We start from the raw sequence: 19,106 nt of genomic DNA on the forward strand, positions 1-19,106 counted from the left end.
AGTATTTTTAGCAGTTTCGTCCAATTGATTTGGTCGAAAGCTTTTCACCAGTCGATGAAGCACAAACACAACTCTTGCTTTACAACAAGAATTCTTTCTGATATAATTCTCAACAATCCAATAGCATCTCTGGTGTCTTTTCCTTTCCAGAATCCAAATTGATCTTCTTCTAACCTCTCATCTATCTTACTTTCCAGCCGACTGTTCAGTATGAATGCAATGATCTTTCCAGTGTGGGAAATCAGGCTAATGGTTCTGTGATCGCTACACTTCTTTGCTTGCTTTTTCTTGGGCAATGCAAGCATTGTAACATCAAGAAAATCCTTTGGCCATTCTCCACTCAGGTAGATCTTGTTAATAAGTGAGGTCATGCACTGTCTCCTAATTCCTTGAGCAAATCTACTGGTATGTCGTCGTCTCTAGTGGTCTTTCTCCTTCGCATTTCTTTGATTGCTTGTACTACTTCACTTTTCTATATACTGGGTTCTTTTTCATCATCATTCACCTCTTCCTCTGCTTCGATCGCTATATTTTTGGGGCGATTCTTCTGATCATACAGATCTTTTATAAAGTTAAACAGATCCTACTTGACACACTCCACAATAATATTGGTAGGATGGAAAGAGCATCGAGAAAACCATGAATAACTGAAGCGATGTTTAAGAAGAGGGAGAAACGCAGAAGAGCAAAAAACACGGACATCAATAAATACAGAAGGCCGAATAAAGAATTGAGAAGAGAAACTTGCGTATAAAGCAAACTTAATTTGGAAAAGTAAGGGTAAAGAAACAGGATTAGGATGGTTTCACATGTGTTTCTTTGTAATTGGGGGTGTACCTTAGTTCCGTGCTGATGGTGCAGCAGTGCGGTGACGTCACAAAGTGGGGTGTGCAGCTGTTGTTGTTACCTGACACGTGCTCCCAGACCACGTGGTTCCCAAGCTCAATGACGTCTGGAGGACGGACGATATATTTACTTCTAACTCCACTCCTGTGGATCATCTTCAGTCGGCGGGTTTTGGTGAGCGTCTGAAGGTACGGGACAGAGTCCTTGCTTTCGCCCGCAGCAGGCAACGCACTGGTGTCGTTCTCCCAGTAGAGGTAGAAAAAAGCATTTCGGAACACAAATGATCCTTTGTTTCGCGTCTTCGAATTGAGATATTTCAACAGCTCTTTGAAGTCCTTGTGCTTCCGCGGGATGATGTACTCATCCAAGTCCACCATGGCGACATACGTGAAACGATTCACTTGTCGATAGGAACAGTCATTTAGGGCCGCGAATATTCCTTCTGTTCGAATGTGCTTTTTCGTTTTGAGGGGGAGATTCCAAGGCAGAACAGTGACTAATCCACTCTTTGCGTAGTGGCGGAGAACACGGTCGACGTCTGGTCCCACAGATTTATTGTAGAAAAAGAAGTGATCGGTGCCTAATAAGTGGTACATCTCGATGAACTCCACCAACCAAACAGCTCTGTTGTACGAAAAATGAAGTGGTTTCACACACACAGCTAAAGTGGGGTTGGTCGCGTTACCCGCCGGAAGAGGGGGAGGATAGTGCACCTTGATATACGGCGATAAAACGTTCCTCGCGGGATCGATCACAGCCACTACTTCCGGATAAAAATTCCTCCCGATATTACACATAATGAAATACGCAGAGTACGGGAGTCCCCAGTTTTCTCTAATAAGTTTTGTAGTAGTCCGAACTCTCCGTCTTTCACCTTCTTTATTTCTGATTTCACACTCTAATTTATGAGTTCGTATCCCAAAAGGTGCAGCTGCAATAACTCTTAATTTAGGGGGTCCGGTACGAGGTTCGTAATAGGCAGAATATAAAAACACAGGTCCCATTGTTGAACGCATGAGGCGCCACCAGTCATGGATTGGCTCTGTGTGGACGCTGATGTTATACCAGACGAGAGACAGAGTCGTCAAGGCCCAGTTCTCCACCAGACTGTTCTCCGTGCTAACCTACAAGAGAAGAACAAAATCAGTATGCTCAAATGATAAATTAGTTCATTAACAGTTTCTAATTATCTATCTAATTAAAGCTAACATTTGTGTCTAGTTATAACTGTATAATGACTGTTTTATATTCCGAAGTTAATAAGACGAACGATCGAAGCTATTTTTCGTTCATTGTTCTTTTACTGCTTCTACGAGAACAGAAGAATTCATTCTCCTAAGTTTGTTCAGTGTAGTATACATTTGATAATAAAGTTTGTTAATGAATATACAAGTATATTGTATTTGATTAAATGTGTCCTTCATTAATACACACATGTTGAAAAAAGCCGATATTTTTTTACGCGGAGTTGACAACACTGATGAAGCTGAGCATTCCCAAGTATTCTGTGCTTGCAACAGAGACAGAATCGTCCGAATGGACTTGCATAGGTACGAGTAGCAGTAAAGTGAAATGGCTGCTGTAATACAAAATCCCGCCAAATGCGAAGTGAGATCCGTTACATGATTTGTGAACGCCAATGGGTAGAATGTAGCTAACATTCATCAGAAATTGTGTACCATTGCTTATCGTAGCGGAAAGCCTAGTGTTCAGACGGACGATCTGGTAGAATGCGATAACGAGAAAGTACTATTCTATCGCTGATTCACAGTAACTGAACTCGCCAAAGAGTTTCCAGAAGTGTCTGCGAAAACAGCATCGAATTGTGTCTCACAAATTGTGTGCGAACTGAGTGCCAAAAACGCTGATAGATGCTAACAAAGAACAAAGTATGACAACTGCACGTGATTCTTTGGCCCGCTGGGTTAAGGATGAGAATGACTTCTTTTTCACATAGTGACGGGGGGATAAAACTTGGATATCGTACGCCACTGAAAAGATGAAGCAGCAGTCAATGCATTGGCGACACTTTGGTTCTCCTAATGCAAAGAAATTCAAACAAATATCACCGGTTTATGAGATCATGTCAACCATGTTTTGGGACCAAAAGGGTGTGATTCTTGTAGAATTCTTGGAACCAGAACGAACAATTATACCAGAAATGTATTGCCAAAAATTGAATAATCTGCGACGTTCCATCAAAAATCGGGGGAAAGAAATGATACATGACATCACCTGCCCACACATAGTTGCTCGTATTTTTGAGATGATTCAAAATTTCGATGGGAGCTATTCAATAATCTCCCTTACAACCCTTACCCTTTCCCCCAGCAATCTCTTTCATTTTCTTCACCTGAATAAGCGACTTGTATCGAAGCGTTTTAATAACAGTGAAGTGCTCAAAACATCAATATTCTGGACTGGCTGCACGCTCAGACGGCAGATTTTTATACAGAACCTTGTGCCACGCTAGCGAAAATATCTAGACGAACATGGTGACTACGTTGAAAATAGTCAAGGCATGTACTTAACATATCAACCATAATAAATTTCTTCTTCTATCATTTTTTTAAATATTGGCCCTTTCGTTTGACATGCACCTGGTAAAGTACATTAAAATATGCTCCATATCAATCATTTCCAGGTGACGGATTGTGACGTAGAAGTACTCTTTTATTATCTGAGAAAAGCAGAGAGAATCCGATGAGAAAAGGAAGATAGGGATTGGAAATAGAGAGCAAGTGTTGCCAGTGTAGGTGCAGTCAGTGTCGGACTGGCCAAGTTGAGAGCCCTTAGCGTGGGTCCTGAAAGGCCTATTATATATATATATATATATATATATATATATATATATATATATATATATATATATATATATATATATATATATATATATATATATATATATAAACTTAACACGTCAGTTGCAGAACATGAAAAATCTTATTTTCTGTATTGAATAAATATGTAGTACAGAACAGATCGCAAAAGAAAAGTCACAATAATACTGAGACAACCAAACGTAATCGTGAAGTTACTGTACTTCAGTTACTTTGACAGTTTTTTTTTACGCAGTTCTTCGGTTGATGAGGCAATCAAATCAATTACTTTTTCTTTGTCTACATTCTTGAATAAATCTTTTTCTGTAAACATAAAAAGTAAAGGAGACAAATGGTTTTGACTTATCGTAGATCTTACTCTAGATTTAACAATTTTTAATTTAGAAAATGTCTTCTCACATGTGACTTGAGTACATGGGAGGGTAAGAACAAATTTGAGAGCAGCGTACAACTTACTAAACAAATCACTCTGTTGCGAAAGCTGAAACAAAAGAGAAAATGTACATGATAGACATTTAAAGCACTTTTGAATGTTCACATTTTCATTTCTTTCACACTCAGTCGACCAAGGCCTACAGGTCCTGCACCTCGTGATCCCTACGGGGCCCCTCGAATGTCGGGGCCCTTGGTGATTGCCAAGTAGCCAAAGTGGCCACTCCGGCAATGCGTGCAGTCGCGGATCTAAGAGTAGTAGCTGAAAAGCGGACGACTATTTTATCAAAGTTTCTGTTTGCCTATGACCACTATCACTTATCAATGTCAAATTACTTCCTAGCTCCTTCCCCTCTCTGTATGGTTTACTGAGAAGGAAAACATGGTACTGTGACATCACAGAGCATTCAGTTGAAAAATGACTGTTCCACATCTTTAATATTAAAAGGAGCTGTTCCAAGAGTGCCCAAGTTTCCCGTTTGAGTCGCGCGCATACAATTTGGTGTAAGAAGAGGTAGGGCCTAAGACCTCCACATATAAACAATGATGACCATAGCTCAGCGGGAACATGGGCAAAACTGGGTCAACAATACAATGGAAATGCCCATAAGGCGCGCATTTGTTCGACATTTTTTGTTTATATCGCCCAAAAGAGGGAGCGCGCTGCGTTGAGGTTTTATGGAAGTGAGATTGCACATTGACCTCTACAAGCACTCATAAAAGTGCACTTTTGGGTTGCATAATAGCACAAATGTTCACACAGTAGAATATCCTACAGAATTTACAGAAGTCGTAAAAATAAATAGTTACGCTTCTTTTCTGAGAGTAACATGTTATTTTTATTATAAAGAAAACATGAAATTCTTATATTTTGACATATTTTCCCATATTATTATGTTTTCACTGTTTTTGATCATCCAACTGTTCGGGCCATTTTCTAAACATTGGAGGAATCAAACAATAATATTAAATTTTATTTGCGTAATTTTCCATCAGACTGAAAATAATAATGAATAAACTAGTTACAGATTTATACGGTAGATAGTTCTCGTTCTTGCAGTTAATCGTCTCATCCTAACATCATAATTTATTTAAAGACATATTATTGAACAACAAGGAATGCGTCTACGACGTAAGATATTTTCCGAAGTAATATCTTCTAAATACTACAGAATTTTGCACAGAATTTTAAATATTTCTATAATTACAGCAATAAATAAATATACGACGGTTGTTACATAAATTCTAAGCCTAAAGGGGTCCATAGACGATTCATGGTTTGTGCAAACAGTATGTTTGTGCAAACACTGTGTTTGCGCAAACACTCGGCCATACACGATTCAACTGTTTGTACGAACTTCAGTTCACTTTTGAGTTTGATCGCGTAAATATGTCCACTGAAGCAGCTTGTTTAGCTATAGTAATGGCTTGTGCATGGAAGGGGGAAAACCCACGAAACCAAAAAGGAAGAACAGGGTGTGGATGAGAGAGTGGTTCAAGAAACGGTGTAGTTTAGTCATAAAAATTTAATTGCCGAGCTTGAGATAAGTTCGACTGTGGTCTTATTTACGAATGGATTCAGCTATATTTGGTGAAATATTGGAAATGGTTACACCTTTTATTCGAGAACACGATACAAATATGAGAGATGCGATATCTCGCGAGCAGAGGTTCTTTGACACTTTGTGTTATCTTGCGCGCGGAAACACGTACGAGGACTTAAATTTGAAACAGCCATTGCACCACAGACGCTTGGACAATTACTATAGAAACATGTAAGGCCGCATTTTTCAGATTTCTGTTTTTATAATCTTCACTCTTTACCTTCCACAGTTCAGGTAAATTTCGATAAAGTTCAATAAATTCTCGCCACAATTCTTGAATCCTATTCATTGACGCCACAGCGCGAGAAATAAGCGTTTCTACAGTAGGTCTCCTATTCAGAAATAAACCTCGTGTTTGCACCAATATGCCCATACACAGTCCACGTGATTGCGCAAACATCATGTTGGCGTAAACAATTTTCGAACCAGTTCGATGTGGAAAATGCTTGCACAAACGTTTGCGCAAACAGTTCATACAGCTCCACACACGGTCAAACTGTTTGCAGAAACAGCCTTGTTTGCACAAACCGTGGACCGTGTATGGACCCTATAACCAAGAAATATTAGAATTAGCCATGTAATAGAAGGTACTCATTTGGCATTGACGATGACATCACTCATGCCGTAGATGAAATTTTACACGCCTTCGATAAATCATTTTTTAGTAGCAGCGTATCATCAATGGGCAAAACGTGATGACTTATCAGAGGATAGTAACACCATCCAAAACCTCTCTGCTGCTCCGTTCATAGGTTGGCTTGAAACTTCTGTAGGTATATAGTCATGTACCGATCAACTCATTGCTTTTCATATCATTTCTTACTGTTATCCATCAGGTAGACGTAGTTTCTTTATTATTTGTTCTTAATGTCTTTTACTTATACCTTGAGCGCGGAACAGCCGAAGCAAACCTATAAGCTAGAATGTTATACTTGATCAATGCAGGAGTGTATACGTACTTTTGGGACACTTATAATCTTGGAAAATTGAGGTGAAAACGAGCGTACTCTTGAGAAAGTTTAATTGTGCTTAAGAGGTCGAAACAGTACGGAATTCATGGAGTTCAGTCTTTTGTATCACTAGTGTTGCCAACTACCAAAAATAGTGAGCACTGATTGAGAAAATGTGATTTACAAATTATTTATATCACTTTATGCAATATGAATGATTTTCCCCTTTTGAAAAAAAAGTAATATATTTTGTATACGTCCTACTAGTGGCATTTGATGTTTCACTATTTCCTTAATTGATAATTCTATAAAGATGTTTTCTTTGAAAGAATCCTATTTAAGTACATTAACAAATATTTCCCTTTATTTACATCTTAAGATTAAAACGCTTTGTTTCAGGACTGTGTTGCTGATGAGGTGAGACGACATAAATATGGTTTCCTCGAGTCGGAACGTGAATTTTTGTCATTCTCGGAAAGCTTTTGTTGTCTTGCTTCTAAGTTTTCTAGTCTTGTTTAGTAAATTTTTGTACAAAATTTATGCCCTGTTTTTTTTTTTTTTTTTTTTTTTTTAGTATCATGTAGAAATCATTAGAATCCTTGCGCATCATGCATCACAAGATACGTACGAAAAGTGTGATGTAATAATACTTAAATCATATTTATTATTGGAGTATATTGTGACGACTTTCCTATCTTTAAACGCTGATAAATGCTCTTCATTATGTTCGTAAAATTACTTTATCAATTTATATATAGTTTTTATTCTATGAAGCATGCAACACTAAAACAGAAGTGTGAGAAGTAAAACTTGGATGAACTAGTGTTGTTCGCAAGACGCCATCTTGTCTTGAACTTAAAAATGTCCTTCTTGTTTTGCAGACATATTCAAGACTTGGCCGTTTCTATGTTTCACGGAAAAATTGCATGTGTCATTATCATGTTCGCATTCTACCAACTACTGATTTCCAACAAAAGAGTACAAAATCTGAATAAAACAGACCCTCTTTGATTTATGATTGCTGCTTTTCTTCCTCTTATCAGGACAAATAACTAATGCGAGTAGAACGTTTATGTCGAAAAATTGTGGTAGTTTGCATGTCATTTTACAGTTTGGCCCATCCACAACCCAGCACTATACTTGGTAGGCTCTATGCCGGTTAATGGTTGACAATTGGCATCATTGGTAATCGGTAAATTCATAAATATATTGGCTCAACACAGTTTAAAGGTATGGAAACTAACCAACAATTCGCCATCATCTATCCAACAGTGTGGACTTGGTGTCATGGTATGGAATGGAATCAAGCTAGTAGAAGGTACATCACTTCATGTGTTCTACCAGCGGAAGGAAATAGCTACGATCTACAGGAAGGTCATCCTTAGACGGTATATCTGATTATTCCGTGCTACATAGGATCCTGAGTTCCGTTTTATGGATAATAATACACGTCCACATAGGGCACAGTTCGTGCAAGATTACCTGCAGTATGAAGACATCACACGTTTCGAGAGGCTCGCGCGGTCACCGGACATCAACCCCATTGAGCATACATGGGATGTTCTTGGACAACGGAATGCAGTCTTAACACCTCCACCAAAGTCAACTGCTGAACTCTGCAGGTTGTTGAGTGTTTGTGCAAGAGTGGGATGCTTGCTACAGAAGCTGCTTGATGTCTACTTCGTATCATGGGTGTACGCTGTGCAATCTGCATAGCTATTCGTAGTTATCACAGTCCATATTAACGGCTGCACTCTTCTGAGTGTGTGGAAAAATTTTTGTACCAATTGTTCACTATTATCCATCCACGCGTTTACTTCACATTTTCAACACACACACACGCGCGCGCGCGCGCGCGGCAAATAAGGCCCGAAAGGAAATAAAGCCCAGTGCAAAATTTCATAGGTTAGAATCACTGTAGGAGAAATCTGACATCACAAGTAGCGATTACTCACACAATGACTGCTTGAGGAAGTTCGTCTTCTTGTGCATGGTTAGACGGAATGCTGGCAGTATTGAAGCATCGAAAAGCCAGTTTCCATGTGTTGATATAATTTAAGGGGGTAAAATATGTTCATTTTTTGTGTGTAGAATAAAGCTAACCCGAAATATCTTGTATGTTTGTGATGACCATAGTGTTTAGTACTTGGGATAGTAGTTACTTCGTTTTAGTCCAAAGCATGTTCGTAGATAATGATATATAAAATGACTAGCACATGACCGGTAAATATGGCCAATCAAAAATCTATTGGCCCTCATTACCCTACAAAACATGTATGCATTGTTAAATGCTAAGAAACCGGCAAGTTGAATGTGTGTTAGTTTGTTATTCTTTCTTGGCCAGTGCCAGCCTCTGTTGTAGGACCGCCTTTGTTGTAGTCGATCGTGTCTGAGCCTAGTTGTTAACTATAGGGGTTCGCAGGTTCGAGTTCTGCGTTGGTGTCTTTCATAGTGTAAATATCTATTTTTAATGCATGTGAATGGCTCATACCACTGTTGTAGGGTATATTCTAAGAACAGTTTCGTGCGCTTCTGAGCGTCCGAGGTATCATGGTATCGTTTATTATGAGACAAAGAATGGATCGGTGACATGCGAAACTGTAAAGGGTGCGGTGTATGGGTACACAACGAGTGCATTTGCTTGATCGACGCCAATAATGAAGAATGTATTTGCTAGAGTGTTATCAAGTGTAAACATTGTTGAAACAGTGTGAAATCTGTTTCCAATGGTGATTTGTTTATTATGTGTCCAAGCTTATTCTTTAATATTCAGTTAGTTGCAAAGACTTAACTAACGACTGCTTAACACAAGGGAGTTTAACATGTCATATCCCTATTGTTACTAAATATCGTTTTATTACTAGTATTTGAAGTGCTGTAAAAATGTTAGGAGTTAATTGAGTTCCAGTGGTCTCTCAGGTCGTAAAATTTTACTTTTTAAATGGTGGGTCTTATTTACCTATTGTGCGGGTAATAAGGTAATTTTGTATGTTTCTCTTTCAATACGTTTTTCATACATCTAGCTCAATGTTTATGTTAAAGTCCATATACCATAAGATGGATTAAACATTGACAAATAAAATGCATATAAATTTTTATCAATTACATCATATGTATTTAAGTAATAAGGCTTTTATACTTAGGTGGACACACACACACACACACACACACACATATATATATATATCTGTGATCAAAAGTATCCGGACATCCCCAAAAACATACGCTTTTCTTATTAGGTGCATTGTGCTGCTACCTACTGCCAGGTGCTCATTATCAGCGACCTCAGTAGTCATTAGACATCATGAGAAAGCAGAATGGGGCGCTCCGCGGAACTCATGGACTTTGAAGTGGTCAGGTGATTGAGTGTCACTTGTGTCAGAAGTCTGTACGCGAGATTTCCACACTCCTAAACATTCCTAGGTCCACTGTGTCTGATGTGATAGTGAAGTGGAAACGTGAAGGGACACGTACAGCTCAAAAGCGCACAGGCCGACCTCGTCTGTTGACTGACAGAGACTGCCGACAGTTGAAGATGGTTGTAAAGCGTAATAGGCAGGCATCTATCCAGACCATCACACAGGAATTCTAAACTGCATCAGGATCCACTCCAAGTACTATGACAGTTAGGAGTGAGGTGACAAAACTTGGATTTCATGGTCGAGCTCATAAGCCACACATCACGCAGGTAAATGCCAAACGACGCCTCGTTTGGTGTAAGGAGCGTAAACATTGGACAATTGAACAGTGGAAAAACGTTGTGTGGAGTGATGAATCACGGTACACAATGTGGCGATCCGATGGCAGGGTGTGGGTATGGCCCAGTGAACGTCATCTGTCAGCGTGTGTAGTGCCAACAGTAAAATTCGGAGGTGATGGGGATATGGTGTGGTCGTTTTTCTCTTGGAAGGGGCTTGCACCCTTGTTGTTTTACGTGGCACTCTCACAGAGCAGGCCTACATTGATGTTTTAAGCACCTTCTTCCTTCCCACTGTTGAAGAGCAATTCGGGGATGACGATTGCATCTTTAAACACGATCGAGCACCTTTTCATACTGCACGGCCTGTGGCGGAGTGGTTACACGACCATAACACCCCTGTAATGGACTGGCCTTCACAGAGTCCTGACTTGATCATATAGAACACCTTTGGGATGTTTTGGAACGCCGACTTCATGCCAGGCCTCACCGATCTACATCGATACCTCTCCATCAGTTCAACATTCCGTGCATAATGGGTTGCCATTCCCCAAGAAATCTTCCAGCACCTGATTGAAATTATGTCGATTAATTAGACATTTACCTAATTTGCCATTCTGCAGAAATAATTGTGTGATTACGAAAGTTGTACAATAATCAAAGTAACTAAATTTAATGAATTGGTCGATCAAATTATTTACTAAATATGCCGTTGAGAGAAAGTTATCCACATAAGAAATAACGCTTCGTAAAACACTTCAATAACTAATTCCTGATTTTTAGAAGTGTACACAAAATGGAGTTTAACACTAACAATAATGCTTTGTGAAAATATTTATTGGAATAGCATATTTAAAATATTAATGTGATAAACAACGTTAAGCTATATAGTAACTCATTGAATGTAATATTTATATATTAAATTATTCAGTAAAGAACAGCAATTAATCTCTACCATATTTGGAGCACTATAAAACGGCCACAAATTTTACCGTCCTACTCAGAATCAACCGTAATCACAGTCAGAATCATCACAATTCTTCAGTATCAACATCACTATCACTCGTTTCTTCATTTTCTTCTGTGTCACTCATTTCTTCTATATCCTCTTCCAATCTGTCTGGTGCTTTGTTCTGTTCCATGCCAACAGCTAGTGACTTCTTCCTTGATGACCCTGGTCCTCAGTGTTGCATCCGTGAAACTTGAGGGAATTTCTTATTTAAAAGCTTCCAGTTATATAAAAGATATGTTAATTTCCCTGCCCCCTCTGATGATAAATGATTTCTTGTTTTACTGTGGATCCAACTAAATATAGAAAAAGTTATTTCTATGGCAGCAGATGTAGCCGGAGTACTAAGGACTCGAATGGCGACATCAGCTAATTCAGTGACGTCTCGAAACCCACTCCACCAAAGTAGTGAGCTCATTTGTTCAAGTCCGTCCCACAAAAACTTCCTTGCCCATATTCCTTCCTTGTCCCTGTAGTCAGTCAAATGTGCTCTCAGTAAAACAGAATTCAATCCCATTTGTTTTGCAACTTCACAAACGAAGTTAACTTTATCAAACAATTCTTCAGCAGCCAATTTCCAGCCCTGTAAACTGGGATTGAGGAGATCTGCTATCAGATGAATTGGACCCAAGCCGAATTCACTTCTTTCTTTAAATGTTTCCATTATTGATTGCTCTTCTTTTTCAAAAGGATTGGTGATGATAACTGTTCTGTCAGAGTTTGATGAAGGCTCTAGAATTTTGAGTGCACAGTGTCTATCTGAGGCTCATTTTACTGGAATCAATTAATCAAATTCACCATAGGTTTCAAAATGGCTACAATTTTTTCAATACAAACCCAGAATACATCATCAAGAAGTTTTTTCTTGATTTCTGAAAGTAATGACGATTCCTCACTTACAGCAAGCGCCTGAAGCACAGTTTTATTGACAAGCAAACTTTGGAGGCAGTGTAAATGGCTCCCCATCTTGTTTCTCCAAGCAACTTTAATGAAATTGTAACCGTTTTCTCCCTTGAGATTTGTGTAAATAGTGCTCGCAAGTGATGGCTATGTTTGATTGTTTTAAAACATCAATTACACTTCCCAGTAATGTCTTTGCCGATGGACATTCGATGATGTCACAACAAAGCAAATGGAGAAGATGAGCAAGACAATCCAAAGATACTATCCTAGGATACTTCTGTTTTACCAATTTAAAAACTGCTCTCATGTTGGACGCGTTGTCTCCTGTGATTACTGAAAAAATTTCAGCGTTATATTTTTTTTTTTTACAGAACATTCATAATATCTTCAGACAAGTAATATATATCGTGTATATTTTCTTTTGACAACGCGAAATAAACAAAAACAGGTTCAGGCTTTCAAATTCCCAAATAAATGATTTCTCAAATTCTCCAACTGTCACATTGTAAATGTAGGTTTCTTGATTCCTCTAACCTTATTTTAACTTCTTGCATTTCACTGTATTGAGTATCCAAGTAACTCGTAGTCAGGCGATACCTTAATGAGACAGCATACTAAGGACGTATTTTCTTTTCTTTCTTTCTTTCTTTCTTTCTTTCTTTCTTTCTTTCTTTCTTTCTTTCTTTCTTTCTTTTTTAATCAATCCACAAAGGGTTATCAACAAGGGACAGGGGACACCCACTAATAAAGATCGCTTTGGCAAGGCTTTCGTTCAACACTTCCTGTAAGACTTCGTTAACGTTCCGTACGTCGGTATTTGTTTAAAGAAACATCAATATAAAGATTCTATCAAAAATCCTAAATACTAACGTTGAACCTAAGAAGCCATAAAAAGTTTAGAAAAGCCTGTGCATTTGATGGAAATTGATGTAATGTTTTATCCTTTAGTATTTTTTTCATATAATAAATGCGACTATATCAAATTTATCGAACTCACTTTCTCCTTTCAAGATAAAAAACTACTCTAAAATGTCCTTTTAATTTCGAAACTAGTAGACATAAGGCACAATCTTTACATGATTAACTTGAACTCAATAATGTTAGACTCGGAAAGATTTTGATAATTTTGGTCGTCTTTATTCAACTAGTTGTAGCCTGTGATACGTAATGCTTTAGATGTATAATCCAGCTTTCGTTTATCTTTTATTTGTGTGTCGAGTGTCTGAGTTGTTGCCTGTGAAATATTTCTAAGAATTTTAAAATTTCAAAATTGCACATTTGGGGAAAAAATGTTCCCGTCAGAGATGCAAGTGACGCTCGAGAGACCCCAAAATACAGAAAAACGTCACTGATATGGTTAACAATTCTTAAAACTTCATAATAATTGAACTTTCGTAAAATACCCATTTTTTGGGTAGGTAAATACAAAAGGGGTAAATACCCATTGTTTATTTACCGACCCACTGGGTATTTACCCGGCCCACATCTCTATACCTACCTCGCTGTGCTCCTTACGGCGTGTGGGGTCCATAATCGCTGACAGCTGCCACACCGTGATGACGAAGAATAGTAAATGGCAGAGCCGCGAGCGGCGCCACATTCGATACAACCGTGCTCGTGTCGACATCGCGTAGTAGACTTTGGAACTGCAAAAAAATATAATACAAAGTAACAGATAGTTATGCATTTAATTATTCGATTTCTTTCTTATTTCTACGTCACATGCAAGGAAACATTTAAAATACATAAATAAAACATTATTTCATGATATTCAACTTAGTTTTCTCTTTTGAACACTAAAATTTGTGGTTTTCACTTGTTTAACCCATTTATGCCTAGGTGGGTCGTTATCGACCCAAGAACTATTTACAATATTCCATGTTTCAGGGTTTGCAAAACTCAAATGACACCGAAATGTTGCTAAAAATAGAACAAACAATAAGTGGTATTTTTGTGCTTTTGGTTGCATGACTTGCTGATTTACAGGAAACCTGAGTGTGCAAAATGTCATTTTAGAGTGCACGTAAAAATGTTTCAAAATTTTTTTTTTTTTTTTCATGATACATGATATGTTACATTCAATGGTTCGTTTATAATCACAAAACATGAGATGTTAACAAGGGCGCCGATTTCTCTGTAAATTTGGAGGGGGAAGGCATTCAGATGCAGAAAGTATATATATATGAAGATTTTAAGACAAATTGCACTTAAATTGTGCCAAATATTGTATATTCACAAATACAATAGGGGGCCCACATGAGATTTGGGGGTCCGGGCCCCCTCGGCCCCCAGGATCGGCGCCCTTGAATGTTAATACTGACGTAACGGCTATTATTATATCCTTATAAGTTTTTTTTCAAAATTGAAGATTATTTTTGCAGTGGGTCGCTAAGAATCCGCTGGGCATGGCCTGCATTGATTCCGAATTGAGAATTTTGGATTTCATATTTTGTATCTTCTAGTGTTCTAGCCATAAATTGTGATATAAATTATGTTCAGTGGAGCCGTACGCAAGGAGGGAGTGTTCTGAGGGTCTGATCTCGGTCAAAATTGTCGATTTTTTGTGCATTTCGTCTAATTCGAAGGAGAATTTTATATGTTTTATCCAAAATTTATCATCTTGATATGGAATTTTTCCAAATTTTGGAACCATCCAAGGATAAATTCCTGCATAGTTGTCTGTCTAGCCATTTCCCCGTTCAAATAACGTTTATTACTGTTAAAAAAAGACATCCTTAAAGTTTGTGGATATCCTCAATGTGAATTTACTGGAGAAGGTCGAGTTTCTTTTTCGATTTTTTTTACGAGTTGTAAATCATTGGATTGTCTCAAACATCGTGACATGAATGGAACTGGGATTATTAGGGTCAATCGTAAAAGACACTGTCCAGTAATCACAGAAAAAGAAATGAAGAAACTTAGAATAGGTAAATTTGAATCCATGGTTGACAAATCTGTCCATGGCTTATTGTGGTTACTTGGAAAGAAAATGGTGTAATAGGTACTACGTCAAATCATACTGGGGTGGAACCTTTACACATAGTGAGTAGATACTCTTTGAAAATAAACAAAGAATCACAGTGCAACCCTATGACTTTTACGAGTACAACCGCAACATGGGGGGTGTAGACTTGATGGACGAGGACATATCAAACCTTCTTATAGGATTTAGAGAATAGATAAGTGCCTATTCTGTTCTGCTATTCGATGTTACAGTGAATAACACGTAGACACTCAGCCGAAATCACGGAAAAAATCTGGATGCTCTGGGTTTCAGGCGGGCATGGACTAAGGCTCTTCTGCAGAAATATACGACAGCGCTAAATCTGCAGGTCCATCAAGAGGTCTTGTTCAGCGTGGAAACCCAACTTGACTTCACCACATGGGATATTTGATCATTGCAAGACAAAAGCGCCGTCGTTGCAAAATTTGTAGCAACGAGACAGAAAAAGCATGCAAAAGGTGTGAAATTCCATCTAGTTAGCACGACAGTTAGTACGAATAGTGAAAGAAGAGAGAATAGTAATGGGCTAAAATGAAAGCATTTATGTAATTGTATTTTATAGCATTTATATTACTATCTTAAAAATAATAATACTCTTTTGGCTTGGTAGATAATATAAATTTCACTTTATAGCATCCATATTTTAGTATCGAAAATAAAAATGCTTATGAATAATGCCAAGCTTATAAATACTAACAGAATAACTTCATATTCACATAGACTAATTTATTTGAAAATTTAAATTATTTTATGCAGCTAGTGCACAGCGGGTCGTTAACGACCCATGCGATTTCCCGCCTCTCAAATACTGAAAATCGGAAAATTAATACATTTCGTGTTTATTAGTGCTAATGAAAAGATTTATGACTTTTTTTTAAATTCGTGACAAAAAAAGTTTTAGGCATAAATGGGTTAATACTGCTTCACAAGTGGTAAAGGAATTTGACATGAACAGCTATAGTCTGTGGCACGCAGTAGAGGCATTTCAGAACTTTCTCAGAAGGGGAAAGATTGACAACCGACATAAGAGTATTACGTGTTTTTTTAAAATAGTTTATTAGTATACAATTTATTAAAAACGTGTACTTCTCAATATCAGTTGGGAGTAAAATTCTACCCTGCCCTCCCCAATGACACGCTTCAGTAACGGCTCCAGAGTTCTACATGAGGAACGTCATATCGGCAGAGGCGTTGAAATCAGTTTTTCCTTCCCGAAAACCCCCAACTTCGGGGCCGTTTAGTGATTTTCAACGAACCTAAGACGTTTGTTACTGAATTCTCTATGTCTGTGTGTCTGTCTGTCACCGAAATTTTGGCCAAAAAATGTCCGATTTCCGGAGATTTAAGGAGCCATATCTCGGGAACCGTAAGACATAGAGAGATAATATTGATGCTGATCAATACCTAAGAGGAAAGTAAACATTTTGGTATCAAATAGTAACCGGTGGCCACTGGACAACTGGGAATCGTTCCCCAGATATTCCCAACATCTTTAGTTGCACCAAGATGAACTTTTCTCAACTTGACTGTGGTCCTTGTGCCCTGCGCAGACCAATCAACTTTCTTTTCAGGATGGTAACAACTATTTCGTTCCTTCTCAAGAAAGTTTTTGGTTACCACGCATGTTCAACAACAACAGAACAACAACCTTCCCATTACTATATTCTGCTGACATCGTAACACTCTCTAGTTTCCATCGAATTTTACCAAATTTTCTATTCTTGTATATTTGTTCATATTTTCCAACTGTTTTTAATTCTTTTATGTCCTAACATCTGTTCTGAAAACTATTTCTCTATCTGTTTCCGTTTCTAACTCATGGTTTACCTTTCTATATATCGTTTAATTCTCCTCTATATTAGGCTGTTTCCACATATTGCTTTCGCTTATTTTCTGCAACATATGTTCTGTAACCCGCGTTTTCTTTGCCCTTTTCGGTTCGTGGTACTTCTCCTCCTGCAGTTTGATTAAGTAAAATGTATGTTCCCACTGCTCGTTAGTACCTTCTTCTATTCTTTCCATATTTGAACGTCCTTCAAATTTTGGTATGAACTTTTTTTCTTTTTGTTTTTTTAAATATTATTTCATTTAATCATATTCTAGTATCCAACTTCATGTTAACTATTTACCTCTAGAATACTTTTTTCAATAGGACATACATTTTGGGCAGCACAAGAGTACACTGAGAAAAAAATAGTAGGTGGCGTACTTATAAAGATAGGTTGCATGCGTAATTCCTGTAGTTTTTGGACTTAACGTACAGCAGACGTATAACTGAAAACGCATGTTTTATAATACTTTCTGTAGAAGTGTTCCATCTATACGTACTTTCCGTATGAAACAATGTAGGCGGTCAGAATCTCACATACAAATGGACGTATATAACATATAGCTGACGAAGGTAACATAAGTATATGCATGTGATATACGGAAAACTGTTAGATGTCGGACATCCTGCAACGGCATGATGTAACATCTAAGGGCAGTGCCTATGTAGCATACGGATAACGTATGCTCCATACTGATTTCTATAGTAAGCAAGAGGATACTGTCTATTTGTACAATATACCGCTGTCCGGAGAACGGATTTTTCTCTGTGTACGATAACATTTAAGTTCCGGGTAGTGTCTCCACTTTCATTAACTAGTCAGATGTCTTTCCTGAATCATAACATAGTTAAAGAAAACAGGAAACCAAAAAGAGGAAGTCTTATAGTGTTTTATAAAGCGACAATTAAATGTTTATAAATAACGTAAGATAGAGTGTCAAACGTTTTTCTGTAAACTCATTTAACGTTTTCCCGTTTGCTTGGTTGATTTCATTGGAGTCAAGAACCCCTTTCAGCACAGAGGTTAATGAGACACGGACCTACAATCTAAGGTAGAATATGAACCACCATCACGCATCCAATTATTTTTAAAACTTTCCCACCGAGAATCGAACCTGGACCCCGTACACCAAAGAATCGCGCACTAACCACTAGACAAATGAGGATGTTTCGCCGCCTTTTCTTAAGTCTCTCCAATTTTTCTATATTCACAATGTATTAATATCTCCATTTTTACATGTAATTTCCCTCTTTCTATAATACATCAAGCTACGTGAATCTCTAGCGTAAAAGTAAGATGGCATGACAGAGATAACAGAATAAAACCGATCATGACAAGGAAATTAACCGTGGCTTCCCGCTTCTCGCTGCGTGGTGACGCTCGTGATAATGGGTGCTAGCCATTGGATTCCAAAATATTTAGCACGCGAAAAACTTCCTGCCTTTTAAATTTCCTTGTTCTTTATAGCTTTATCATCTGATCAACGGTTAATTATCTTTACAATTGGCGGTATGATAATGCCAAAAGTTCATGCTAAACTACTTAAAGAATTATATTTCTGAGTTCTCTGTATCTATGGCCACTTTAGCCCCTCACATATGAGAGATGCTGTTCCTCACACTACCCGGGGAAATGGGGAAGGAAGGAAGCGGCCCGGAATCTTAATGTTAGGTACCATACCGCCATTTGCTTGGTGGGAATGAGAAAAACCCAGTCAAAACCTCATTTAGAATGGCTGGTCTGGAAAATCGTTTACAACTTTCCGACCGAGAGTTCCCATGGTTAATCGAACCTTAGACTGCTCGCACAAAAGGTGAGAACGTTAGCGACTATGCTACGCGGTACTATATACTGAACTTTTATATGAAGAGATAATTTTGTAGTAGTGCAGAACATAAATTACGCTACTTAGCCAATATCGTGTATTATCCCATTCTTCTTTTTTTTTTTCATTCAGAAATTATGGAGCATGTGTGTACAGTTCAACTTTTG

General features: G+C 38.0%; 1 protein-coding gene across 2 annotated transcripts in view; it reads right to left on the minus strand.

The window, feature by feature from the left end:
* The window catches only part of LOC145664989 (uncharacterized), a 127,295-nt gene that overhangs the window by 53,418 nt on the left and 54,771 nt on the right, over window positions 1–19,106 (minus strand). The window contains exons 2-3 of one of the 2 annotated variants that reach the window (XM_081732163.1): window positions 13,780–13,927; window positions 908–1,970 (exon numbers count right to left, since the gene is read on the minus strand). In XM_081732163.1, the coding sequence (XP_081588289.1) occupies window positions 908–1,970; window positions 13,780–13,908 (1,192 nt within the window). In that variant the 5' untranslated portion in view covers window positions 13,909–13,927. Of the gene's footprint in view, window positions 1–837; window positions 1,971–13,779; window positions 13,928–19,106 lie in introns of both variants that reach the window. The other variant, XM_081732164.1, reaches the window with a different exon arrangement.

This window comes from Thermobia domestica, chromosome 11 (genome assembly GCF_964235325.1).
Source record: "Thermobia domestica chromosome 11, izTheDome1.hap1.1, whole genome shotgun sequence".
Classification (NCBI taxonomy): Eukaryota; Metazoa; Arthropoda; class Insecta; order Zygentoma; family Lepismatidae; genus Thermobia; species Thermobia domestica.